The 26537-nt window shown below is 42.6% G+C and overlaps 4 protein-coding genes across 9 annotated transcripts in view; 2 read left to right on the forward strand and 2 right to left on the reverse strand.

The window, feature by feature from the left end:
• LOC117825551 (V-set and transmembrane domain-containing protein 5) overlaps positions 1-1341 on the forward strand; it is an 11879-nt gene extending 10538 nt beyond the window's left edge. Inside the window, exons 3-4 of the mRNA XM_034701459.1 lie at positions 601-744; positions 1065-1341. Coding sequence (XP_034557350.1) covers positions 601-744; positions 1065-1096 — 176 coding nt within the window. The 3' untranslated portion in view covers positions 1097-1341. The remainder of the gene's footprint in view (positions 1-600; positions 745-1064) is intronic.
• A 287-nt stretch (positions 1342-1628) lies between these two features.
• Positions 1629-7514, reverse strand: med17 (mediator complex subunit 17). Its single transcript, XM_034701458.1, has 13 exons — positions 7375-7514; positions 6012-6256; positions 5677-5840; positions 5362-5581; positions 5128-5264; positions 4911-4992; positions 4666-4818; positions 4440-4570; positions 3688-3872; positions 3171-3308; positions 2857-2974; positions 2608-2767; positions 1629-2016 (listed from the first exon to the last, which is right to left on the reverse strand). The coding sequence occupies exons 2-13, from the start codon at positions 6244-6246 to the stop codon at positions 1808-1810; spliced, it is 1932 nt and encodes a 643-aa protein (XP_034557349.1). The 5' UTR covers positions 6247-6256; positions 7375-7514; the 3' UTR covers positions 1629-1807.
• Positions 7515-7709: 195 nt separating this feature from the next.
• Positions 7710-19785, forward strand: cep295 (centrosomal protein 295). Of its 4 annotated transcripts, none has more exons than XM_034700706.1 (29): positions 7710-8101; positions 8604-8804; positions 9392-9516; positions 9601-9694; positions 9832-9945; positions 10022-10162; positions 10265-10448; positions 10570-10737; positions 10852-11088; positions 11278-11360; positions 12557-12773; positions 12876-12948; positions 13048-13777; positions 13854-14031; positions 14159-14353; positions 14442-14642; positions 14728-14825; positions 15658-15754; positions 15973-16191; positions 16319-16473; positions 16642-17083; positions 17240-17419; positions 17550-18061; positions 18291-18461; positions 18559-18616; positions 18718-19038; positions 19260-19353; positions 19478-19577; positions 19661-19785. In XM_034700706.1, the coding sequence occupies exons 1-29, from the start codon at positions 7997-7999 to the stop codon at positions 19700-19702; spliced, it is 5535 nt and encodes a 1844-aa protein (XP_034556597.1). In that variant the 5' UTR covers positions 7710-7996; the 3' UTR covers positions 19703-19785. The 4 variants fall into 4 exon arrangements, with proteins under 4 accessions (XP_034556597.1, XP_034556594.1, XP_034556599.1 ...); XM_034700703.1 differs by having other exon boundaries at positions 12557-12769; positions 12872-12948; XM_034700708.1 differs by having other exon boundaries at positions 12557-12769; positions 12872-12948; positions 17556-18061.
• An 83-nt stretch (positions 19786-19868) lies between these two features.
• On the reverse strand, positions 19869-24550 carry ech1 (enoyl CoA hydratase 1, peroxisomal). 3 transcript variants are annotated; one of them, XM_034700835.1, is made up of 11 exons: positions 24406-24550; positions 24170-24252; positions 22866-23034; positions 22417-22505; positions 22212-22336; positions 22027-22075; positions 21767-21831; positions 21450-21520; positions 21032-21103; positions 20593-20743; positions 19869-20510 (listed from the first exon to the last, which is right to left on the reverse strand). In XM_034700835.1, exons 2-11 carry the CDS (start codon positions 24204-24206, stop codon positions 20406-20408), a joined length of 933 nt encoding a protein of 310 aa, XP_034556726.1. In that variant the 5' UTR covers positions 24207-24252; positions 24406-24550; the 3' UTR covers positions 19869-20405. The 3 variants fall into 3 exon arrangements, with proteins under 3 accessions (XP_034556726.1, XP_034556727.1, XP_034556728.1); XM_034700836.1 differs by having other exon boundaries at positions 24370-24550; XM_034700837.1 differs by having other exon boundaries at positions 24461-24531.
• Between the last annotated feature and the right edge of the window lie 1987 nt (positions 24551-26537).

The following is a 26537-nucleotide window of genomic DNA, read 5'->3' on the forward strand; positions in this document are numbered from 1 at the left end:
TGAGTGCGCTTTACTCAACAGCATTTAGGCAACAGTTGTTTGTGGAATCGAAGCCCTGCCTGTATTTCCCAAGCTTGTCTGGATATTGAGAGTAAGCTCATGTGAGGGCTGCATAGGATCAATCTGGGCTGATTGGATGATAATAAAAAAATGTACATTTCTTTTCATCAGTTGATGATTTGAGTTGATTCTGGTATCTGTAGCTCATGAAAGTCTGGACTGATGTTTTGTAGTTAGTGCCTCTCAGGTGTCAGAGCAGGAACTGTGACTGTATTTGTATTCATCAGCAAACACTCGTCTTTCTGTGATAAACATGACATCCTCATAGTTCAAAGTAGGACACAAACGTATAAACAGTCAGTGTTGTGGTTTCTGGCTGAAGCTCAAGATTCAGACATGGTTTCTGTGCTTCTCTTCATCCACATTGTGTAAGAGTATTCGTCTCTCTGCTCCTGTACCACCTTTTCTCCGAATACAAGCAGCATTCCTGACGTGTTTTGTGTTTGCGTTTCTAGTAAGTGTTGTTTGCCCGGGGCCTCTTCTCTCCTCTCAGTGCCGTTTGAAGTAAATATGTTCCTCTTTTGTCCCTTCTCCCTCCAGAGGTGATCTATGAGGATCTTCAGTACCTGTCGGTCTCTGCGTTGGCTCTGGCCTGCTTGGCTGGACTTCTCATGCTGACCATGTGGCTCCTGGACAAGGTCTACAGGAAGATCAAGGCATGGAGGCGCAGGAAACAGATGCCAGGTAGAGAAAGAGACAGAGTCTTTACGATTCAAGGTGAACAGACATGTTTGTATGAAGCACCACTAGTGCACACTTTGCTTTAAGGTTAAAGTTGGGAAGCAAAAGGGTGGGACTACAGATAAAGATATCAGCAGGAAGCTTATTTGACTCACTTTCAGAAACCCACGTGTGTTTGAGGTTTTCATTGTGAGAACTGAATGATCGCAGCTTTATGGGCGTGAATGTGGGTTGAAGTTATCTATTGTGTCTAAGTCTGGGTGTGTGAGAGGACCTGAAGATGAAGTTTCTGTATTGACACATTTAATTCTCCCTTTGTGCAGAAAATGATGCAACAGAGCTGCAGCCTCTATGATGGACGTCCAGCTGTGAACTATGAAGACACCAGAGACTTCTCAGTGTTGCAACAAGAGGACTTCTTGTTGTGCAGAAAAAACTGAAGATCTTTTGTTACTGACATTATTAGGACGTGTGGTACTCGGTCTATGCTCTGTAATGAGGGCACATGCATTTAGAGCACAACAATGGTGACACTGGATTGGATGTAAATATCACTCACTGCAGTCGAAAATACAAACTGTATTTATTGTCAAAGATAAAGGAGTGTGAGTCTTTTATTTGTTTTTACTGCTTCAAGCCGGAGGAAAAACTTTGAATTATGCAGCCGGTATTTCCTGTCAGAGTTCATTCACACAAATGAAGGATGGAGGAACACGTGACGACTTCTTAAGTGATGTTTTTAGAAAGTAAAACCAACAACACTTTATCATTTAACTGATATTTAATGTGCCTAAATCTGATAAGAGCAAAGTGAAGTTTCCCTGAATGTTGTTGCTCTGGACGCTGCAGAAACAAGTTCCTCGTGTTTACTACACACAACAAACACGTACAAAGTCAGCACTTTATTTTAAAACGTTTGGTACACATCGACTACATGTTACTGAATGGAAAGGCAACAGATACTGCTGAATCTGCAAAGTTCAAAAGTTCATGATCTCTGCTGAGGAGGAATAGACACGGTCCACCTCTAGTGTGAGTTTTTGTGATGAGGTTCACGGCTCTGTGTCTAAGGACAGGGAGTCAGTGCAGCCATGAGGAGCTCCATCTTGTAGACAAAGTTGCGTCCCTCCATCTTGCTCCAGTGGACCTCTTTGCAGGGCCCCCTCAGGTGGCACCACTTGTTCTCCTGGATGACGTCGCTCTTCGGCAGCTCTTTGGTCTGGCTGCGGGAGAACTGGACCAAGACCTTGCACCCGCTCTCCGGGCCGTTACGTACTGGATAGAAAAACACATGAGAACAAACTCATTATTAAAGACTGCAAGCTGCTTATGTTACCTGTTAAAGCTCAGAGAGGAACAGTGTTTTTAGCAGACTTGCTTTAACAACCTCACGATGTCACAATCATGTTGGAGGTTGATTTGATGCATTCCAGGAGTTATTTATGTTTGCAGTATTATCCTGCAGCCTGTATCAACCTGTCTGATGTTGAGTGATTTCCAACTTATCTCCTATTTCAACAACCACCACAGGCTGGGTGTGACATTGTCTCATGCACCTCTGCACATGTTGACACACAGAAAGACAGGAAATACGACGGCAGTGTGAGAGCTGCTCCACGTATACTGGAAATCTGAGCCCATTAACTCAAAGTGAGACCGGTTTTATTCTCTGCTGAAGCGCTTTTAAGTCAACTTAGGTCAACGCTGGTGGGTAACGGGTGTTATTCTTAAGTCTTACAGTGACTGAAAATGTCTTGAAGGATGTCCCCGTTTGACTCTGAGACTCATCAGAGCTTAATAAAACAGTCTGTCTGGCTGTCTTAAGACCTCCTACATAACCTGAGAATCAAGGTCACCCTTCCTTACCTGAGATGGCGTACTCTCCATTAGGAGAAGCTACTGTGACTGCAGAGGCGTTTCCGATGCTCTCCACCGGACCCAGGCCCACGTGGTTACTGAAACTCAGGACATGCCAGCCCATCACTTTGGCCAGCTGCTGAACTGCGTGCACTTGATGCTGGGACATCTTGGGAAATGAGGAGGCAGAGGTAAACATGACTGCACAATAAAAATATATAAAGTAGGGCTCATGAGGTTACAGAGGAAGTGTGATACCTGTGAGAGGAGAAAGTCCTGCAGCTCCTGTTCCTGATGTGAGAGTGTGACGACACGTCCGTCTCTGTGCACCACTCGGATTTGTTCCACACCTATGTTCAGCTGCAGCTGGATGGACCTGAACACACACAGACAACCTGTTAGGCCTCCTTATAGGGAGCTGAGTTCAATGAGACAGTAATGACACAGAATACTGCCATGTGAGACTTTATGAGGGGATTTAACATGATTGGGAATATGAACACATCAGTGGCTCCTCTCGTGTCTCTCTCCCTCCTCTTGCTTTCCTTTCTTCTCCACACGTCTTCACTTACTTGCAGATCTGCTCGTAGCCCTGAGAGGTGATGAGCACCTTCACACTGGACTCATACACATCGTTGATGTTGGACCAGTGGGCCTGGATCTGAGGGTCCTCAATGCGGCTGGCGAGGCTGTCGATGGTGCGTGCCGTCCTGGAGATCACAAACACAGACATAAAACCTCACACAGGGCTTCACACAGCCGTCACTGATAACACTGCCTTCACAAAATACTCCACCTGCAGACACTATGAAGGTAAAAGCCACCTTCTGGTCACATGTGGAAGTGCAAAGCTTTGAAAGAATGTTTGAAAGTGTCCTATCCTGCATCCTGTACAATGTTTGTTTAGTTCCACTGAGCAGCTGTTACTTATCTCCAAGACGTCAAACTTCTCCTACCGAAATCTATCACACAATAAACCTGGCACCGCCCGGATTCTCACACACTACAGTCACAGTATTTCCACATGGTTGCACAGTCTGAGCCTTCAGTAGCTGCTGACGTTACTCCTCAGATTAAATCAAAAGGTACCTGCTGCGGAGGAAGATGTGTTTGGCCTGTTTGATGATCTTCTCCAGCAGCCCCTCGCTCTGCTGCAGGCTGGAGATCTCAGATTTGTCGTAGGCCATCGGTCCTGCTAGGCGGAGACGTTTGTGGCCAAAGGGAGCGCTGGCGGGATGAGGCATCACCACAGAGCTCAGCTGCTGCTTGTGGAACTGTGAGGGACATAAGTTTGTTCATGTGATGAGAGGTGATCGAATAAAAGCGTGAAGAGAAAGACTTTTCATTTTAGGCAGAATGTATCATTTGCAGGACGTCTTCAAGGAGGAAATAACAGATGAGTCTGCTTCTGTTTGGCCATGTTTTAATGCTGAACATTCAAGACTAGAATAAAGGTGTGTTCCCACAGATAGCTGGTTATGTTGGTTATTAAATACCAGGAAGATGGCACATAAAACATCCCTTTAATGATCATAATTATCTTGACTGTCTTGTACATTCAAACCTTTCTTGGGCGCCAGTTATTTTCTCTCTCTTCCTCTTTGATGTTTACTTTATTATCGTCCAGATGAGTCCATTAAATCCTGCTTTAAAAAATAACTGTTCTAGATGGACTCAAAATGTTCCAGACAGAAACTTAAACTTAAACACGTTCTATCAATATTTAAAACACCACTGAACTGCTCCGTAGTCCTCAGGCTCTAACCTCTGGTACATTCACTAACACAGTTAAAGCTTCAGTTAGTTTAAATCTCTGCAGATGAAACGTGTGTGTTCTTCACCTCTCTCATCATCTGATGCAGATTGTGCTCCAGCACATAAAGGTGGTCATCTGGTTTCGGTTTCTCAGGAGACCCTCGCTGGTTCTTCTTCTCTCCCGTAGAGTGACACAATGAGATGGAGAGCTGCAGACCTGAAGGAATGATACAGAACAATACCAGGTCACAAAGATGCAGGAACGTTGGATTTGCACGTTTTCCTACTCTGATGCTGATGCTTGATTGATACCTGGGAAGGGCTGTGAGATGATCTGATTCTTCACTACGATGTGAGGGATCTGGGATTTGATCTGAACAGCTTCCCTGGACAGCTGTGCAAAGATCTCCTTACAGAGTAAAACATTCTGAGCTGCCTCGAGCTTCACATGCCACGCCTGGGTACCTGCACAGAGAGAATACATGTTTTTGAATCAGTACTGAGAGTAGATTACTCATCAGATGCTGTTCAGTCTGTCTTTGAGTTCTGAACCTTACCAGCTTTGGTTTTCAGATGTCTCCTGAACAGGTTGACGGTCCCCAGATCACCAATATCTGGAGCTTGTTTTTGGATGGACACCTACAGATATAAACAACCTTGAATATTACAGCAACATGTTTCTCACATCTTCTAATCATACATGGATACTGTAAATAAATAAATAATAAGAGCTGTGGCTGCACGAGTGTACAAAGTAAGATGATTCCCTCTCACCTTGATGTAAGCAGATCCTTCTAAATCACTGGGGATCTGGACATCCAGCGGGCAGTAGTCCTCTGGGACCTTTTTGTCCAGATCGATGTCTGTGTTCTTGATCACCTCGAAGGTGCCGTGATGAGGGAAAAGAGAACCTGCAAGAGTCAAAACATGAAGCTTGGGGTTTGAAGAACATGATAAAGCAATCATACGTATTAAAGCCTTTCAAGTTCACATTAAGGCTCTTCATACCTGCACTTCTGTAGCTGAGGTCTCCCAGGATTTTGTCTCCTACTTTGCGTAGTTTCCACTGTGAGCGGAGTCGCAGCAGCTCCGAGTTGAAGTCCCTCTGCCTCCTGTTCTCCAGGTTCTCTGCGACTGACTTACTGAGCTTCTCTGCTCCCTTCAGGAGGAGCTGAGCCGCCGTGCCCAGAGATTTCTTTTTGCTGATCAACTGGAATACCTGTGGGGTCTGAGTGTGGGACAGACAAAGAAGTTAAAGTGAAACTCTGGATCTTTGCACTACATGTAGATTGGTGAAATGACAGTGGTGCCACTTCAGATTACCTTGGTAGCAGATGGATCCTGAGAGACTGGGTCTAGGGCCATGTACTTCTTCTCCTTCACCACGCTGAGCACATCATAGAGCACACACATCTCTGTCAGGGCACTGCGCAGGTTGTTACGCACCGAGTCCCACGGCCAGAGAGACGGCTGAAACTTTACTGTGCCTGTGAAAAAAAAGAACAACAAATTTTATATATTTATATATAAAGATCTAGATGTGAAAGCCCTGAACATTCTTTGTGTTTTTTAAAATAAGAGCACCATCTCACTTAAAGTCAGGTAGCTCTAAATATCAGGGATTAAACTGCTTGTGAGGTTTGCGTCTCTTGTGATACCTTCTTCCTCCTCAGGCTCCTGCTTGTTCCACTCCCGATCCCTGGGTTCCCCCTCGACTGCTTCCCCCTCTGAGTCAGATTCCTGGTTGAAGTCGATTCTTTGGGCCAACTTTGCCAGGTTCTGGGACATGGACAGAGGAGGGACATATGTCTCTGTCCCATCTAGGGCCACTTCTTGCACCTGCTTCTCACAGGAAGACTCGATGCTGACCCTCACTGGTGGACCACCTGACATGATGGCGATGCTGACATGAAGAAGACAAGGACAGGGACACAATCAGTAACCTGTTTGAAGGCTCAGAGCAACATAACAACTTGAATCTTATTCAGGCAGATGGAATAACAGGATATGACATGTGACACTTTGTTAAAGTGATAAAGAAAGGTAGAAACCAGGACAAGATGGATAGAATCTCTCCATCATCACTGTCTGGTTTGTCTGCAACCAAACTAGACAAACACAGACTGCAGCGGACTATAAGGACTGCAGAAAAAATCATCGGTGTCGACCTGCCCACTATCCAGGACTTGTACCGGTCCCGGGCCAGGAAACGGACAGGTAGCATCACCGCTGACCCCTCACACCCTGGACACAAATTCTTCAAAGTCCTCCCCCCCAGGCAGGCGCTACAGATCACTGTGCACCAAAACCACCCCCCATAAGAACAGGTTCTTCCCCCAGGCTGTCACTCTGATGAACACTAAACCATAACAGTGTCAGACCTGTTGGATCAATACTCTCTGTAAATATACAATGCAACAATTCTCCAAGCAGAATTCACATATTTTATTTATTTTATTATTTAACTTATATATTTTTATAATGTAAAAACTCCCTCTGCTACTCACCACTGCCCTTTATCATATTATTTTAGCCTGTACATATTAGTCATGCCTTGTTTTTGTTCTTTGTATTTAAAGCTGATGTTATTGTTATTACATTTTTTTACTTTATTTGTATGTCTTATTCTTATGCCTTGTACCTAAGTCAAATTCCTTATGTGTTCAAGCATACCTGGCCAATAAAGCTGATTCTGATTCTGAATCGACACTTCTCTGTCTGAAAGAAGCCTTAAGATTGTCTTCTGATGTTGTTCAATTGTACCTTAATCCTTAATGTGCTTTTAGGTTCACTATTATTAGACTTTAAGATAGTGTAACATGTCTGTTGCATAGTAGTAGCTGTAAAAGTCCCTCAGCTACAGGCTGAACAAGCTAACTCTTACACTGTATTGTTAGCTTGTTAGGCTAGCTCAGGTACTAGCTGCGTGACATTTGAGCAAAACCTATGAGGTAAATTAAGACCCTGGTTAGAAAACACGTTCTAAATGCAAAATATATCTATTTCCCATGTAAATCTTACCTGTGAATTCCAATAAAGTCACTAAATAAAGTGATTTTCTTCTGATAATGTGAAAATGTGTCAGTGTTCCCCTCTCACTGTGAAAGGTTCATTCTACGGTGTAATCCGGGTAGAGTTTGACTCTGCTGCCCCCTAGCGGTGTGATGATGAAGTTGGAGTGTGGTTGTAGAGTCAGATTATTTTACTATATATTCATTCATATTATTTTGATTGATTTATGTATTTTTTTAAATTTGTTTTATCTTGATAATGAAATGTGGAATGTTTGTTTGAAGGTAGGAACTAAAGATTTCCTTTTGTAGCTACGGAACTGATCCGGCGGGCAGTTCAAACTACCGGAAGTGACGTTTAGCACTGAAGCGTTCAGTCGTTTTTCACGTTGGCATGGATTTGGAGGAGTAAACAGAAGTTCTTTGGGCTGATTCTGTCCTTGTTTGGTTTTCTACTTCAGTAAAACCTTCTCAGATCAGTACTCGGGTTAATTAAGGACTAATATGAGTCTTAAATCTGACAGTCTGAGTCTGAATGGAGGAGAAGAGCTGCAACACAGCGAGGCTAGCCAACAATAAGCAGCACAGCTAACTATAACGGAGCTGCAGGGAGATGAAAAGAAGCTTTTTTAATGGAAATGAAGAAAAAAGTGTCGAAATTAAGATTGAGCCCTAATGAGGAGGCTCGGTTAATACGAGAGGAACATGAGAGGAGGAGGAAACTGAGAATACAGCAGGTAGGAGTCATATAAACAACATGGCTTTGACAGCTTCTGCACATTCATATTAGTGCACAACATTTGTGTATTCTATAATATAACGTGCTGTTATTGTTACTTAATATCTGTAGTTATATGTGCTTTTATGATTCTGGATGCAGTTCATTTGAAATATCATTATGCATGTAAAAGCTAAGTGAAGGACAAGAGTTGAAGATTTGCAAAAGCCATAAACTCTGTGCAATACATCTGTTTCATGCTTTGTTTTGGAACTTCTTGAATTGCATTGTCCCTTTCAAATAAACAAATGCACATACACTCACATTAAGCAGACAGACTGAACAAAGCAATTCAAGGATCAATCTAATATAGGATTAAAGGGGCAGTCTTGGAGAAAGGCTAAAAAAGTTCATGTAATTATAAAAATTAGTCACCATGTATTCCCTTTCTTCACTCATTGTTTACATCAGAGCTCTTTAAAGTCTGAAGTCTATCAATATAATGTCACATTGATTTCCAGGTGCGGGAGCAGCAGCGGTACATCGCCCTGCACATCCGCCAGGAGGTTGAGCAGAGGCGGCAGAAAGAGCTTGAGAAGCTTGGAGATGAGCTGAAGGCGGACTGGGAGCGACAGCAGAGGGAGAAACTTGACACGCTGCAGAAGTTATACCAAGAGAGCCTCCAGCTTATCGGGCAGGGTCACAGGAGTGCTAAAGAAAACGTAAGACAACAAATGTTATCCTCAGAGTCTTTCCAAACAGAGCAGGTCTAGACCGTACTCTATGTTCTATTATTAACAAAGACCCAACATCAAGACCGGATCAGATCCAGTCCCATCTTACAGACAGGACTCAGTCTGATCTCATCTTAATCCACCATGAGCAGAGCACTTTGCAGCATTTAGCAAGTTACAGTGGCAAGGACAAACTTCCTTTAACAGGCAGAAACCTCCAGCAGGACCAGACTCATGTTAGACACACATCTGCTGAGACCGTGTTGGAGAGAGGGATAGAGGGAGATGTAGAGAGAGAGAGAGATGATAGTGGGGAGATGGATAGTAGTAGTTGTAGCAGCAGAGATCCAGAGGAACCTATGAGACAAGGGAGCTCAGGGACTCCAGAAAGGTCTATGGTTAGTAACTTTAATGGGACAGAGAGTTAAAGTGAGAGACAGGCAGAGAGAGGAGAGAGAGGGAACACATCTATTAATGAAGCTTTCCCAGAGTTAAGAAACATTTTGGTCTGTTAAAATATTTGCTGATTGCTGATATGATCATAATCAATCATCACTTTTATTCACGTGCACAAGGAACCAGACTTAGCAGCCATTGCCCAGAGAGAGGAGGAAAATCAGGTCAAAGCAGCGGAGCGTCATCGAGAAGCCCTGAAGGAGCTTAAATCACAGAAACTTAAAGACCATGAGAGGCAAAGCAGGTGAGCAGCATCGCAAGTTAGAAGTTATATGACTGTGATAACAATGAGTGTTATATTTAAAGTCTATTACTCTTTATTCTGCAGGTCACTCAATGCCAGAAGGAAGGCTCTGCAGGCGGAAAAAGAAAGATCAGCAAGAGTGGCCAGCCTCCCACCGCCACCACCAAACCCCATCCAGGTGAAATCCTCCATCAGTGATACTGTGATACTGTTTCTGACCTGTTCTGAGGTTGACTCGGGTTAAAAAAGGTAGTTATGTCAAAGAAGTAGACAAAGAGAAGAGCTAAACTAGGTCTGTCATTTCTTCTCATGTAGGACATCGATTCCAAGAAGTCTCATGTTGTGAAGAAATCTGACTTGAGCGTCTTCGCTGCCACACATTACCACATGCCTGAGAGCACAGTGGACAGAGAGGAAGACACAGTGCAGGTAAGAACATCAACATAATCCTGCAGCTTGTTTGTCCCACACCTTTCAGTTCTAACATGCGTGTGTGAATCTGCAGCCTGATGCCCACGAGGAGGCCGAGCTGGAGGTGAGGAGGCTGGAGGACTTGCAGAGAGAGAAGCAGAGGAGGAGGGAGGAGCAGCTCGAGAGGGCTCGTCTCAGAGGGAGGCAGGCGCTGAGGAGGGAACATCTAGTGCAGGTACAACTGACCTCTTACTTAATGTAGATACACGACCTGTCAATGAGAAGAAGATATTCAGAGCTGCCTCTCGTGTCTGATCTGTTTGATGACCTCCTTCAGGATCGTGAGCGCCTGCTGGTTGAGCTGGAGCACATGCAGCAGACAGACTTGCTGAGGAGGAGACAGCAGGTGGCTCACATGCCTCCTCAGATCTTTCAGCCTCTCTACAGGAGGCAGGAGACGAGGGAGGACTTCCAGAGGGAGATGGAGTTTGCCTTTGAAGACATGTATACAGGAGAGAGGAGTAAGGACGGATTTCTATCGATGTGTTTCATCACAAATGGTCGAATGATAAAGTTTCTCTAATCCTCGATGCTTTGGCGGGAGATGTAACTTACATAAACCTTGACTGTGTCTGATCCCAGGGGTGAAAGGTGACCTGGTGGTGCAGCTGGTACCGGAGCCTCTGCCAGCTTTGTCCACAGGCAGCCAGGACCAGGAGCTGGACGTCACACAGGATGACATCACCACACCAGGAATAGAAAACGCACAGCGAGAAGCAGAGAGCAACGAGCAAGAAACATCTTCTCAAGGTGGAGACAGGATACAGATGTGCTAAAAGCTTCAACTCATGAGTTCTTACTGTTTCTGCACAGATGAAGATTACTGTACAACTTTGTGCATGTTGTGTCATTCTTGTCATGCAGAAGTGCCTTCTAAACCTGCTCCCAGGCGGGCATTGAAAAAGCTCCTAGATCGTATCCGGAGCCAGAGGAACCAGTGGGTAGACCAGAACAGTTGTGTTCCTGCAGCAGATCCTCCAGCAGTCATCACTGATCAGATCCCAGAGCGAGACACGACCATAGACACCGGATCTCTGACCAGTGAGGAGAAAGGCAGCCCGGCGCCCGTGCAGCTCCCTGACCCCGACAGCTCACCATCAGGTTAGACATTTACTGTCATCAGCTGTCAAACAATGAAGCACTTATTTGATATTTAGATTTTCTTCTCTTAAAGCCATTTAATATTTGTTGAATCCTCACAAGCTTGGTTTTGAACACACTTCTCAGTTTACTTCTCACATCGTTGTTCTGAGTGAGTGTTTCTTATATTTCTCTCATTGTTGGCGACAGCAGAATCAGCTTCAGCAGATCCTCCACATCCTGACAGACTTTTCAACAGAATCCAAAAGTTTGAAGAGGAACGAAAGAAAAGGGTACGTTATGATACACTGAACAGATTCACATGAACATTAGCACCACCCTAGTAAAGGTAAAGATGTTAGAATTGAATCTGACTTTTTTATTTCGTCACTTTAGAACATGTAAGAAAAGATAAAGTGAAGTGATCACACAATTGCAGACATAACACTTGAATTGTTTACAAATCTTAAAAGAAGTAGGAACCATTTATTTAATCCCTCCCTCTCCAGTTAATTATTTAGCTTCTTTATCGACATAAACCTATAAAACAATCCATTTTCAAGGACTCATTGTGCTGTATTATATTAATTACCAATCATCTTTGTCCTACAAGATAAATATCAATTAAAAAAATATTTATATTAATCAGGATATTAACTGTTATGTAAAAACCTTGATAAAAAATATTATAGTTTATTTTTCTATTTGGGTTTTTGTATCTTATTTATTTAGTTATTTATTTTTTTCTTCTATTTTTGTTGAATTTGAGTTAATTGATAAAACATTCATCTTGAACATGAAGACATGACTGAAAGAAAGAAAGGTGAATGCAGAGTCTTACATCTTGACATGGCTTTAATAATTAGCCAGTCCTGCTTCCTGCAGCTCTGCAAAGCCTTCCAAAGATAATCATGTTCCACTTTTCTTCAGAGATAATAATTTAACAAACCTCATCTTTAGGTTTTTTTAATTTTCCAGGCGTCTACATCCTGGTCCTGTTCTTAATCCGAGAGCTTGAAACTGAGTCAGTGATTGGTCAGAGTTTAAGGATCCAGCTGCTTCTCATTATTTAATCAGTCCAGATTCTGTCTGAGGACTCTGTGGTTGTCAGTGTGGCTGAAACCTTTGAATAAGACACTCACCGTCTCTGTCTGTGCTCACACTTATTTCAGTGAACGATTTGTCTTTTTGAAAAACTACAAAGTGACAGACTTTGACTTTATCCACCGCTTCAGAGCAGACATACTGAAGTCTCTCTAAGGTGTAGAACCAAAACAGAAAAATGGTTTCCAGTGGACGAAGCAGCTTTATTCAGACTCTGGACTGTCTGATGAAGAAGGGTAACGCTCTGAATATGTTATTTCACAGGAGCAGGAAGGATAGATGGAGCATTCATTGCTTGTTATGGTCAAAGAAATAGACAGATTCAACTAAACCGCCTACTTGCCTTGTTATTGATGACTTCTTCACTGATGTTTATTTCTTCCAGGAGAAGGAGCTGGAGCGGGAGAAACAGCAGCAGGTGGTTTTGCTGCGGGAGCTGGAGGAGCAAAAAGCCAAACTGGAGCAGATGCTGCTCGAGGCCCAGCAAGAGAGAGAACATCTGAAGGCTTCTGTGACCCAGGAAGTACCTGTTAGACCACCAGAAGTACCCGTCCAGGACCAGGAGTTCACCTCTGTCACCCCTGGACAAGTCAGCGAGGTGAGCCTCAAAGCTTAACATTTAGCTGAGCCAGTCTTTAAAGTAACGGGTTACTGTTGTTTAAGTGATGAATAATGTTACCTCCACCTCTCCGCTCTGCAGCCAGTTCCTCCTTCAGGTGAGGATGGTCACACCAGCAGGATAAGAGAGTACCAGCAGAGGCTGCTGGAACAAAACAGGTCAGTTCAGTAGATCTAAAGGAGAAAGTAGTTTACTGGGTCTGTGGGAAACAACCAAACGATCAAACCTTTAATTCTGGGATCCACAATTTGTTTTAGAATCCATCAGAGATCAGTACAAGTGGCTCGGCAGCGCCTCGAGGAATACCAGAGAGCTCTACGGATTCGTTACAACATGGCCGCTACGTCCTTTCTGCCAGCTGTCCCTCCTCCAGGTCTCATTCACCCACCTCCACCTTCTCTTCAACTCCCCACAGCTCCTCCAGTCTCCGTAAACATCCTCCCTGAACCTCAGACCTCTGAGGAAGTCCCCACCAGAGAGTCTGACGTGTTGTCCTCACCTCCTTGTCATACCGGATCCAGTTCGAGGGCCGGTTCCAGGTCGCTGTCAGAGGAAGTGGAATCCATTTCTCACCGCTCCAGTGATCAGAGAGAAGATGTCACAGCCCGGCTGACTGACAGCATAATGGAGAGAGTAACGAGGCACCTCACAGAGAGAGAGAAGTCCTCTGCGATCACCACAGAGCCACAGCCCAACAAACCGTTCACAACACGACTCTCATCCAGCGCCTCACTCCAGTCAACCTCAAACCAGAGCATCAGAGATGAAGTCCCAGTCTGCCCCTCAGAGTCCCCCGGCGTCAGCGTGGACGACATGGAGAGGCAGAGACGAGAGCTGCAGGAGGTCCAGAGAAGGTTCCTGGAGCACAGGGAGTTCCTGGCTCTGCAGCAGAGACGGCAAGAAGAAAGACAGAGACAGGAAGAGGAGAGGGAGCAGATGAGGAGACAGAAGGAGGCGCTACAGGCTCTGATTCAAGCTGATGCACCGGTAAGTGTTTGACAAATCTCTGATTGGGAGGATCAACTCTGCAGGAGTCCTAACATGTGTTCCTACTTACCTGCAGCCGGTTCCAGCAGCTGCCAGTGAAGTGTTGGCTTCAGAGAACATCAGTCAGACCCGCCTCAGGATACTGGCCTCTCTGCTGAGAGCGATAGAGGAGAACAATGAAGGAACTTTATCACGCCTGGAAGAAGATGAGGAGGAGGAAGACAGCTCTGCTCAACATCATGATGGAGAGACAGGTGAAGGACATGCTCAGTTTGTTTCCACCTAGATGCCATGATTTCAAGTTCAGTGTTTTCTGTTTGTGATCTCATTAAAATGTCTTGCTGGTCTCATCATACCATCATTTTGAATATTTCATTTCAGACTCCATCCCTCAGAGCGATATCCCTGCTGAACCTCTGCTGTCAGTCCTTTCCCCGGTGTTTCTCCCTCCCCCTCGAGCAGCGAAGCCCCCGGTGACCCGCGTCCGTCCGGGCGTCATGCAGATGATGACTGAGCAACATGAGCTCAGTGCCATTCAAGAGGTGGAGACACCAGTCAACGTCAGCCTAGTCGCAGGTCAGCTACGCTCCAGAAACACATGATTACCTCCAGAATATTAACTCTATGAAGAGCTGATTCGAGTGTCCCTGTTGTCTGTCTCCAGGTCCAGAGGAGAGCGTTCCTTTAGACGCTGCAGGCTGGGAGGAGGAGGACTCAGAATCATCTCTTGCTTCTGACAGAAGTCTGCAGGCACCCTCTTTGGTCAGCAGAGGGCAGCAGACGTCTGAGAGATCCAGCAGCCATCAGGCCTGGAGAGAGAGGCTGCTGACGGGGGCAGGGACTTCTCCTGAGTCCTCAGAGTCTGGTACGTAGAGAGTCCGTGTAGAGTGTCGACATCTCAGAGGGGATGAAAATGTTGAATACTTCTTTGACGCTACATTGTTTTCCAGATTCAGTCCTCAGGATGATTTCACCTCTTTCCTCTGACTCTGGGAGAGGAGCTGACTTCTCTGGTCCTGCAGTCACAAGCTTCAGATCCCCCACAGAGGTAAAAAGACCAGCTAGAGATGAACAAATTCAGCTTTGTGGGAAAGTGTTTCAAAAGAGGTTTAATGGAGTTCAAAGTGTCTGCCTCTCTCTCTGCTTCGTGTTATTGAAACCTTTTTAATGCAGCTTGTTTTCTTTTGTGTATTTGCAACTGTTGAGATAGATAGAGCGCTTTCTCTACAGGCTCACTGATAATGATACAAAACAATGTGACGTTCGCTCTGAGGTTCACACGTTGTGGATCGATGATGAGAAATTGCCAAATCTGAGCGCAGAGGCGAACTCTGCCTCAGCCGGTGATTACGCCTGAGAAGCTTTATTTGTTTGTTTGTTCTTTGTTTGTCTGCGTGTGTGTGTGTGTGCATGAGTGTAAGACTGTGTGTGTGTTTGTGTGTGTGTGTGTGTGTGTGTGTGTGTGTGACTGGATGCTGAGCCGTGATGTTAACCTTCTAAACCTGAAGTGTGTTAAACAAAATACATGTCATGATGGTTTCTACACTTGAACTGAGCTCACTTATACATGATGTGTACCGGCTGTGTTGAGTGAGTGTGTTTGCTTGTTTGTTTGTTAGTGTGCATGTGTTTGTGTGTGTGTGTGTGTGTGTGTGTGTGTGTGTGTGTGTGTGTGTGTGTATCTGTATGCTGAGCCATGATGTTAATCTTCTAAACCTGAGGTGTATTGAATAAATACATGTCATGATGGTTTCTACACTTGAACTGAGCTCACATATAGACGATGTGTCCTGCGTGTGTGTGTGTGTGTGACCTGAGTGTGTGTTTCATTGTGATGTGTCCTTAACCTCTTATTTGGTTTGTGTGTTTGTGTGTGTCAGGCTGCACACAGGCCTCCTGATTCTGACTGCCTCTCCTCCACCACCATCTCCACCGGCAGCTACGTCACCACCGATCCTGAGCTGAACTTCAACACAGGTGAGGGACAGCACGTCTCCACAGTGTTTGTAGATTGTGCTTTCTTTTCTGAGATCAGACTGAGTCCTGTCTGTAAGATGGGACTGGATCTGATCCGGTCTTGATGTTGGGTCTTTGTTCATAATAGAACATAGAGGATGGAAAGAGTCTGTTGTGTTTGTGCTCTATTAATAAAAATTGATTGATTCTAACTTTACTGTTCTTTCCTCCTCCTTCAGATAAATCTCCATCCTTCAAACATTTTGCACAAAGGGAACAATCAACAGGTTTACTCGACGTCTCTCCTCCATCAGTGCAAAGTGTTGTGGACCGCTCAGCTGCAGCCCATCCTGGACCAGCCGTGGACTCTCTGTTTAATGACAGCAGCATCCAGTGCATTATCGACAGATACACACGAGAGCTGAACATCTCACTCAGCACCACCGGGAAAACCACAGGTATGCAAACAATACAATCACATGCATCCTCTGCTTCTGCAACCAAATGTGAATTAAAGTGTACTTCATTAGTTTAATCTATATTTTTCACCACAGTGTCTCTTTATGAACTCTTTCTGATCTGCAGACAGTGAAGGCTCAAGCATGGAGGACCCGGGCCCTTCTGTTTCTCAGCAGTCTTTGGTCAGTGTCTCAGAGAGGAGCAGGGACACCTGTACACCTGGCTCTTCAGCTCACCAGTCTCCTCCATCAGACACAGCAGCAGCACAGGGGAGAGGCCTGGTCAGTGGGACACTTTATTACATTCTGTATCAGAACATTTGGCATGTTTTGAGTTAAAAGGTCTCAAAACTGAATTACCTTCACATTTATACATCATGTTTCAGATTGAGGTTAGTTATGAATATGTTGCAGTATCATTCGCAGCATTCATTGATGATTTTTCTGCAGGAAAGGAACAATCCAGTCCTGGAGCACTCTGCTCTAGAGGACCCGTCACTGGCAGAGGAGCAGGACTCTTTCAGACCTCTGATTGGTCAGCTGGCAGACCAGTCGTCCTGTCTCACAGCCGACCACAGGGACTCCACCATGGAGCAGCTGGTTGGTCAACCATCTGCTCAGTCGTCCATGATCGCTCAGCCTCCGGTGCTCTCGGTGAGCCTCGATCAGGGCGGCTGGGATTCCACTCTGATGAGGATGATTGGTCGCCTCTCCTTTCAGTCCAGCTCCCACTGGCTGAGCGGAGGGCAGGACTTCTACGCAGGACAGCTGATTGGTGGGATAACTCCAGAGCAGTCGACCACATGGCTGGACGGAGGCTTGGAGGAGAGCCGGATGAGACCGCTGGTCGGGGAGCTGGATGAGTCTGCAGGCCAGCACAGTGGAAGCTCAGGTAACAGAGGATTGTACAGAGATTATTAGCAGTGGTCTTGTGAAACATTTTAGTGCATTGAATTTAAATATTCACAGAAACTTGGTTGCAGTCAAAGTAGAATCGGGTTGGAGATGCTCAAATGTTCTAACTGTGAAACTATTTTGCTGCTTTCAGGTGAAAAAACTCACGTGGATCTTGGCGTTTCGACTGAAGCCAGCTTGCCGTCGTACCCACTGTTGCCTCCTGAAGCCTCCTCACACAGTGCCTCAGTCCCTGGCTCAGAGATGCATTCACAGGAGCAGACCCTGCAGAGCCAAACCAGTCCAACAGAGCTGGGCCCGGAGCAGACTGAAGGTGAGATATTAGAACTAACTTAAATGTGTAACTCTAGTTTTTCCTTTTCTAGTCGATGTCAGCTTTCTGTATTTATTTTTTATAACTTGTAAGAAACCAAACTCTCTTCTTCTTCTCCTTTGTTCCACAGTTTCAGTGTTTCAAGACTCTGCATCATTTCACCCGTTACTAGCCGAGGAGACTCATAATGAAACCGCAGACCCCTCGATGACCTTTCACCATCCAGAACACTCTCTGCCTAACTCACCTGAAGGACTCCCAGTGAGCACAGAAAGCAGCGTATCTGATCCTTCTGTGGAGTCTGAACCGTCACCTGAGCGCCTCAGAGCAGAGGAGCCATCCAGCTGTGCAGCTTCATCAGTGCTACATGAATCCTTCTCCCAGCTCCAGCTCCATGAATCTGAGCTCATGGTGTCTCCCACCATGAGGACAGATGTGGACGTCACAGCTCTGAGTCTGACACGTTTGAGTATGTGTGACGGCTCACCCTCTGAGGTGAGGTCACACACGGAGGAAGAGGAAACTGAAACAACCTGCATTTCTAAAAAGAATGAAGATTCGGTCAAATTCAGTGACGAGTGCAGTGGAGATCTGGAGTCTGAGCAGGGTTCAAACCAAACATCTGTCGCTCTCATGATAATGGTAAGACTTTCTGCATTATTTTTCTGACCAATGCATGCCTTTAAAAATGTGTTCAGAGCGCTACATCATTCTTTTAGGCTAGAACTGCAGACTCTTAGTTGCAGAAGTTTCTAAATTATTCTGCTGAATCATATTTGATATTTTTAAACCTTGTTCTCCTTCTTTCATTTTAATAACTTGTGTTCTATGCTCTGGGCTAAGCTGTTAATTATCTCTTTGTATCTGTAAGGACGCTGCAAGTCAGAAGGGGATCCTTGAGCAGTCTGAGATAACACTGGTGAGTCTGACTGACACTACTCTGCAGGACCAAGAGACCACGCTCACTGATGAAGAGGATATTTGGGAAGAGAAAAACCCAGATGGGGTGAGAGAGGAAGGACCAAGAGGCCCAGAGATGGAGGTAGTTGTTGACTGACTTTACTAAATCCCCTGACTCTTTCTTTTTACTCAGTGTTCACTTTCTGACTCATTCCGGTCATAAACTTTGATTTTTCTAGGAGTCAGAATCAATGTTACTGAATGAGACTTCAGAGGACAAGAACCAAGAGCATCCAGGTAAAATCTCTGATTATAATCAACTACATAAAAACTGTTGAGTATGGACTCCTGCCTTTTGATTGAAACTTACTCTCCTGTCTTCCCCTCCCTTCATTCAGGGCTCTTGGAGATCCAATGGGGACCCACTGAAAGCCAGCAGGAGGTTTGTCAGCAGAAGTGCAAAGCTCTGCTCCAGAGATCATCTCGCAGAGTCGAGGAAATAAAAGCCAAAGCAGCTCGAGCAAAGAAACAACCGAAGATCCAAGTGCCTTCTAAAGCCAGGGAGCGGCCTGCAGCTCAGGAACCTCAACAGGTCACCTGCAGGGCGAAGACGAAACCTGAGGGTCTAACTAAGACCAAAAGGAACCCACCTGAGCAGCACAGAGCTGCTGAGACATCCGGCTTCAACAATCAGAAAAAGCCTCAGCATGCATTCCCAGGTGTGTTCAACATGTCATCCATATCAGAAAGGGACTATTAGCTCACCTTGTTCTTTATAAGGAGTCTTAGACCAGGAGTGGCAGAATTTGTCTTCTTTGTGCACGTGTAAGTAAAGTAAAAGGTCTATCTTGTCACTGTGAATGAAAGCTTGATTTATTAAACACTCTGCAACTTGTCTACCTGTCCTTTGCAACCATTTCTGCTTCCTGTGTTTCCTCAGTGAGTGAATCCAGACTGACGGAGCTGGAGGTGAAGCTCTGCACTCCAGAGCAGAGAAAGAGAGATGTTTCTGAAATGCACCAGAGGACTCAGAGGTACTGCTGAGCCTTTAACCTACATCACAAACCCTAATTACAAAATGTGTTTCCTCTCAGTGAGTCATAAAGATCAGATAACTAATAATGCAGTGTGTCTGTGTGTGTGATCATGTTTCTGCAGACTGTACGAGCAGCTGGAGGAGGTGAAGCACCAGAAAGCGATGAGGGGCCGACAGGATGCCAATGCAAAAAACCGACTGAAGGCCAAAGAGTTCCACAAGGTGAGACACAGACTCGCTGCATCATTCTGAAAACGTGTTTTTAAAGATTTACTGTATGTTAACATTTTACCTTCTCTTCACAGAAAACCTTACAGAAACTTCGAGCCAAGCAGACTCCGCTGTGATCGACTTTGAATGTGTTCTTGTTCTACTTCTGTTAAGTTATTTTGTAGAGTTTTATCAATAAAGCATTTTAAGTTATTTTTAACACTTTGTGTCCTGAGTTCTTCAGACTGAATCAAAACACAGCAGCAAGGTGTTCAAAATGTTTCTCATGAATAACACTGATCAGTAGTTTCAGATGAGTTTATTTAACAAGGTAAGACATTCAAAATGTCATTCACAAACATACAGCACCGACTCTTAATGTTTTTACAATGGCTATAAAAACCCAGATATATTCCCACACTGACTCGGCTCGGTCTTTGTCTCAATATGCATATTTGATTCTGCACAAACCGTTTCTGCAGACTGTCAGGTGAGCAAGCAATGACTTCAGACAGTGTTTGACATGTTACTGCCGTTCTGTTATTTCATTACAGTTCAACAGAGGTCTCATTAAACTGTGAGAAGATATTAGAATGAGCTGTGTTATGACTGATTTCACTTTTCAGCCCCACAATAGTTCAATCTTTGGAGACAAAGCCGAAGAACAGTCATGCTCCAATAACTCAAAGTCTCAACAAACCCCTCCAGATTATTGGAGTTTTAGTTTTGGTGTTAAAAGCAAAAGAATCACATTTTCTCTACTGATCACAGAAAAGGCCTCAGGGGAAAAAAAAAAAAAAAGACCACTTTGTGTTAATCTGAACGTTGCCTCAGTGACGTTTAGAGTTTAGAGAAAGCTACCGTCTTGGGACTCTTCTTCTCCATGGAGGCCTGTGCAGATTTCATCACATCTTGAGTCTGAAGCATGCTCATGTTCCATGAAGCCTAAAAGAAGGATGATGCAGTTCAATTTTTTTTAAAAGCACATCAGCCCAGACAAACACTTGAAGGTAGATGATGATCTTACCATGTAATCCAGTCCCTCTGCTACGCTGTGGTCCCTGGAGTAGATGAGGTTGACTTTGGTTCCCTGAACAGCGACAGGGCTTCGCCCGGCAATCTCCCCGGCCATTTCTAAAGCTCCAGCCATCATGGCCTCCTTATCCACAAACACCCGACTGGAGGAAATACATGGTGACATAACTGAGTATAAAGATGACCTCTTAAAGCGCTAAAACTTTACTCAACATGATTCCCTGAGAAACAAAGCTGTAAAGATCCTGAGCCTGTAAGAAGTATCACATCTGATGCAGCTGGGTTTTTCAGTTTAGAAATAAAGGTTGAAGCAGCTTTATTTAGAAACAACACTGACAATATGAATGTTTGTTAAACTGGCTGTCATTGAGGTTAGAGGGTGATAACATTTAAAGGATTAAAACAGCTGATGAGTGCGACTCTGTAGATACCTGACCAGTCCGCTGCTCTTGGCCTCATCAGCGTACATCCTCCTGGCGGTCAGGGCGAGCTCGTTCACCAGGCTGGAGAAGGTGAAGGTGCAGGACACTTAGAAACATGCATTAGTAGATAGAGATGTCATTGACTCTTATCTTTATCTAAATGCAATCATTGCAGATTCAGGGTTATACTAATCTTTTAAGTGTTGGTAGGACTTTTGCACGACTTTGTGTAGCATTGAGTGGTGCAAGACTACATACATTTGGAGGATATTTCACCATAACACTTCCACTGTTTATATCAAGTTGCAAAGAAAACTTGAGTAATGAGCAAAAGCTTTATATTTTTGTTTACTTTACATGTTTGTTAAATGTTGCACCTGAACTGTCCTGGATTTTGAGCTTCCAAACATGAATGCAGCGTGTTTACCTGCGGCTGCCGATGATTTTAGGAAGTCTCTGAAGTGTTCCAACGTCTGCTGCAAGTCCAATATCAACTTCCTGTTATAATGACCAGAAATAAAGATTAGACTGCCGAAATATCCTCTCCAAGTACGAATCAGATTATTCAAACATGACATGCATCCTTAAAAACATCAGGGGTTAACTGTGGCTATCATAGAGACAAGTCAAAAAAATAAAAGACAATAAAAGATTACAATCTATTTATTCCAGTAAGCAGTTCTACTTTTTCATTCTCTGTGTGTCTCACCACCTTTCTAAATTGTGAAATGTACCTGTACATACCTTCACCTGGAACCAGGCGTCCTGCGTACACATGCGAATGTCACACGCTGTGATCAAGTCAACACCTGCAACACAACAACATCCACAGTGACCACCACAGTTTGAGAACTCACCCAAGCTTTTCACCTCACAGTTTGAAACCAAACAACCTCCTCTGAGACCGTCAGCTCGATCTTCAAAGAGGGTTAAGTTTCTCCAGTCTTTCTCATCTTAGTACTTAGTGTAGTGATAAAGTTATAGACAAGAAGTATAAGCCCTACCTCCTCCCACACAGGCTCCATGGACGGCGACCACAACAGGCTTTGGACACTATAAGTAGAAAATAATAAATGCACAGTTAATAAATTAAAAACAACATCTTAAAGGTTACCTAAAAGAAGAACAGTGTCTGTACTGATGTGATTATTCCTCAGCGGGGAGGACTCAGTGACTCTTCAGATCTCACCCTCTCTATGACGGAGAACGTCTCCTGATACTTGACGATTGTTTTCTTCAAGTTCCAGGATATTCTTGCGACGTCATCGCCATGTGGTTGGAGGATGTCGCTGGCCATGTCCATCAGGTCGATACCTGGACAGGGACACAAAGGAAAGGAACACTTCAGTACAAAGAAGTGCAATACAAAGACATAAACATAGTCTCATACTCACCAGCTGTGAAGATCTTCCCAGCTCCAGAAACCACCACCACTCTGCAGTCGGGGTCGTCGGCTATCTCGTTGAAGCATGACACCATCTCACTGAATTAAAAACACAACAGTTCCTATCAGGCGTGAATAAACTACTGAAAACTGTTTAAGAGATTTAGTTGTTTTAATGACAAAATAAAGGTTTTGTTCAGGATTTGTTCTCACTTTTAACAAGCTTTAATCCTTTTCTGTAACTTGAATAGTTTTCTCTTTTGAAATTTCTACAAAACAACTTTAACACTTGTCTTTCAGGACTCTTTTATATGAATAAAACTGAGCCATTTTTGAGTCATCCATCCCCAAAAAACATCACAGTAGTAATAAATATGAACTTTTCTGAGAGACATTCCTCTGAATATTTTTCACAGGAGAATAAAATACTTAGAACATCAGACATAATCAGTTTCTTGCCTCCAGAACGCTTTGTTCATGGCATTTCGTTTCTCTGGACGGTTAAGCTCTACATGTGTGATGGACTCTGCCGGATGACTGATGACCAGGGTGGTGTACGAAGAGCCGGGACCGCTGGAAGACGACATGGCCCTGACTGCAGCCTGAGTGGGCAGCCACAGCCCTCGCTCTGAGAGAGACAAGACAGGATGAAGCAAACATTATAACAGACTCATAACTCCTCCAGAAACTTTAATTAGAGAGGTACATCTCAACTTTTGAGGGTTTATGATTCTTAATTACTGTACAAAAGATATTAAGAAGTTTCTGTATTCTCTGAATCCATAGCACAACCGTTTCTCTCCCCTCACATGAAACCAGGGTTTGATTGTTTGAGTCATGATCAACTCATGTTTATTTTGATATAGTTTTTAATAGTATGTGGAGTTTGTCTGTATTAATCTGCACTTAGCTGCCAGCTAGCTACAACATGTTCTGTTGTCTTAAATCTGTCAAAATTTAAAGAATGCACTGAATTATTTGGAACTTGCAGGATGAGAAGAAAACTTAATTTGGAGAATATTCTCCATTGTATCCCTAATATAATATTATCTGCAGCGCTGCAATGAAACAGAATATTCTAATACACAATCTAAAAACACATGCATCAGTTTTTATTTACAAGATCAAAGTATGGAATAATAAAGACTGTGAATTTGACCCTGTAGTGACAAGTAAAGCATATTTTAAGTGCTTTGTAGTGCAGTGAAGGATGAAAAAGACCCATAACAATGTAGTTACCCTGCATAAAATGTATCTGCAGAATTTTGAGACCATCAGGCAATTATTGAAGCAAAAATTCCACTCTTAAGCAATGCACTTGTGAGTATTTGAAGCTTTTCATGGTGCTATCTTGTGAATATTTCTGGCTTTGGAAGGCTGGGTTGAGTAAACAGGCATGAAATCACCTTGGGATTCAGGGTGTGAAAGGTGTATTTATAAGTCAACCATTGAGGTTACACATATTTTTATTTTATATACTAATCATTCATTATTTCCAACATTGAGTAAGGTGTTATAAAACACCTTCAGCCCATAAAGACCTTACCTTATGTGTTGCAAACACCAAAGCTGCACTGCTGACCTTTCACCTACATAGCCTGTCAAAGCTGTTATTTACTTCAGTTAACTAAATATTTGTCTTTAAGCTGTTGTGAGGTAATAGACATGATAAACACATGTAAAGCTAACAGCATGGGGGTTCACACATGACAGTAGTTTCCTAATTAGCACAACAAACAAAGACACAAGATGTTAGCACTTACGTTTGGTGAGAGCTGACCTGACAATGACTGACAACATCGCCCTTTGGACGTTCAGAGTCCAGATGTATTAATAATCAACGAAACTGCAGGAAAAAAAACCAATACATTAATGCACAAGCTCTTTTTCTCTGACTCTGTTTACCATCGACTATCAAAACTCTGATGCTAGCTGATGCTAACCAGCTGTTAAGAAGTCGTACCTGTGTTATGTTGTGGTAAATAAACTGATCCCTCACCTGCAGAAGTTGGAAACAAGGAGACAAAGTGCTGCTGTATCAAAAAATAACTTACAGTAAACAGGAATAACAGAAACACCTGTGCAGCCTACTTCAACCTTTCCTGTTTAACAGCGAGGGTACGGTGGCCGAGGAGGCAAGAACGCGAAAGTCAAACTCGTCTTACCAAATCCTGAAATCCTCCTGAAGAAACAAATCCACATGTGTGTTTCTTATCAGATATCCAAAGATTCATAGAAGGATATAGAAATAAAAATAGTTCTAATAACATAAAGTTACAAATAAATATATATTTTAAAAGATTAAAACAAAATATATAAGACAGTTGTTTTGTTTATTTAGCTTTATTTTATTATTACCACCAATTAATTCTAATTTTCTATTATTGTTAATATTTTTTCCTACCTTGTTGGAATCTATTTCATAATGTATTATACACATTGTCACAATTGTTTTTCTTTTTTCTTGTGTTTATACATGTATTCCTGTACAGACGATGGCAACAAATCTCCTTATTAAGGACAAATAAAGATCTATCTATCTATCTATCTATCTATCTATCTATCTATCTATCTATCTATCTATCTATCTATCTATCTATCTATCTATCTATCTATCTATCTATCTATCTATCTATCTATCTATCTATCTATCTATCTATCTATCTATCTATCCATAGTTATGTGCAGTGGTGGAAAAAGGTTTTCAGACCCCCCAAATATTGCATTGAGAATCACTCTTAGGTCTTCAAGTGCAATTTATTTTAGTACAGTCACAGTCACAGCCAGGTTTATTTATTTTTTGTTCAGTTTTGAACACATTCTCTGTTATTTGTTGACTTTGATAGCGACAATGTTGAGAACTGACTTACTGAAACTGTCAAGAATTTAGCTTTGTTAGTTTTTCTTGTAAACAATAAACAAACAAAAAATCATTTTTATTTGTTTATGTCTGTCTAATGCTTGAAACACAAGAAAATAAAAGATTTTTCCCCAAATATTTCATGACAATATTTTAGATTGTGTAAACACACTGTATGTAAGTTTACGTGTATATACATGTAATAATTTATTTGTTTGCTTTTTGTACTGTTATTATTATAGTGGTATTATTTATGTTATAGTTATTTTCATGATAATAATAATAATTATAATTGTCATTGCGTTTCTTTTATTTATTTATTTATTTTCTTATTGATATTTAAGATAAGATAAGATATACTATACTATATTTGATCCTCCATTGGGGGAAATTCTTATGTTACAGCAGCTTACAACACAGGACAGGGGAATACAACAATGTGCTTACATATTTAAAAATATAATAACAATTATAATAGTAATGATAAATGTAAAATAGATTAGAATAGAATAAAATAAGTATGGCAAATATTACAGATATATACTATGTACACTTCAATCTGATGAATAGGTGAGGTAAGTTATTGCACAGATAAGAATGCACCAGGTTATTAAAAAACATACAAGGATTATATTGTTTTATCGTTATTGGTGTATGACACTGTTAATTACACGTATTCAACACAAACGTCAAATTATGTCATAAGTTCTGATAAACAAAGTTAATGAAAAAAAAAGTGTCAAATTATCGATTAAAAATTCTTAGAAGCCAAAGCAATCTCTATTTTGGAAATCATGGGAGAAAATCTATTATCTATTTTTTAGAAAACAATCAGAGGGAATATTATCTTATGCTGATTATTGATTTATTTTTTATTTTTATACAACTTTTTATTAAGTTTAAACAAAGAAAATTACAATACACCAAACTGTGCACAATACCCCCCACCCAAAACCGCTATCCGGTACATCAAATACAAACATAGAAAATGTAATGCATAACATAATAATAATAACAAATACAATGACAATACGGACATAAATTAATTAAGTAAGTACGTAGATAAAAATAGAATGTTAAGATAAATAAGCAAAACAACAAACAACAACAACAACAACAACAACAACAACAACAACAACACAAAATAACAACAAGAGCAAAAAAAAACAAAAAACAAAAAACGAACAAACATGGAATTGAATCTGATTACGCATTGAACAGATATGTTTGTCGATAATAATAATAATAATAATAATAATAATAATAATAAT

The sequence above is a fragment of the Notolabrus celidotus genome, chromosome 14 (genome assembly GCF_009762535.1).
Source record: "Notolabrus celidotus isolate fNotCel1 chromosome 14, fNotCel1.pri, whole genome shotgun sequence".
Lineage (NCBI taxonomy): Eukaryota > Metazoa > Chordata > Actinopteri > Labriformes > Labridae > Notolabrus > Notolabrus celidotus.

Coding starts and splice junctions, on each gene's coding strand:
- med17 (XM_034701458.1), bottom strand. CDS start 6,246: ATGTCAGGTGGTCCACCAGTGAGGGTCAGCATCGAGTCTTCCTGTGAG. Junction 5,265..5,361: donor CCTCAGCTACAGAAGTGCAG/GTATGAAGAGCC, acceptor TGACTCTTGCAG/GTTCTCTTTTCCCTCATCAC. Junction 4,819..4,910: donor ACATCTGAAAACCAAAGCTG/GTAAGGTTCAGA, acceptor CTCTCTGTGCAG/GTACCCAGGCGTGGCATGTG.
- cep295 (XM_034700706.1), top strand. CDS start 7,997: ATGGAAATGAAGAAAAAAGTGTCGAAATTAAGATTGAGCCCTAATGAG. Junction 9,517..9,600: donor GACCATGAGAGGCAAAGCAG/GTGAGCAGCATC, acceptor TTTATTCTGCAG/GTCACTCAATGCCAGAAGGA. Junction 12,774..12,875: donor TGGACAAGTCAGCGAGGTGA/GCCTCAAAGCTT, acceptor CTCTGCAGCCAG/TTCCTCCTTCAGGTGAGGAT.
- ech1 (XM_034700835.1), bottom strand. CDS start 24,206: ATGTTGTCAGTCATTGTCAGGTCAGCTCTCACCAAAC. Junction 23,035..24,169: donor CAGGTCAGCTCTCACCAAAC/GTAAGTGCTAAC, acceptor TGTCTCTCTCAG/AGCGAGGGCTGTGGCTGCCC. Junction 20,511..20,592: donor CAGAGGGACTGGATTACATG/GTAAGATCATCA, acceptor TCCTTCTTTTAG/GCTTCATGGAACATGAGCAT.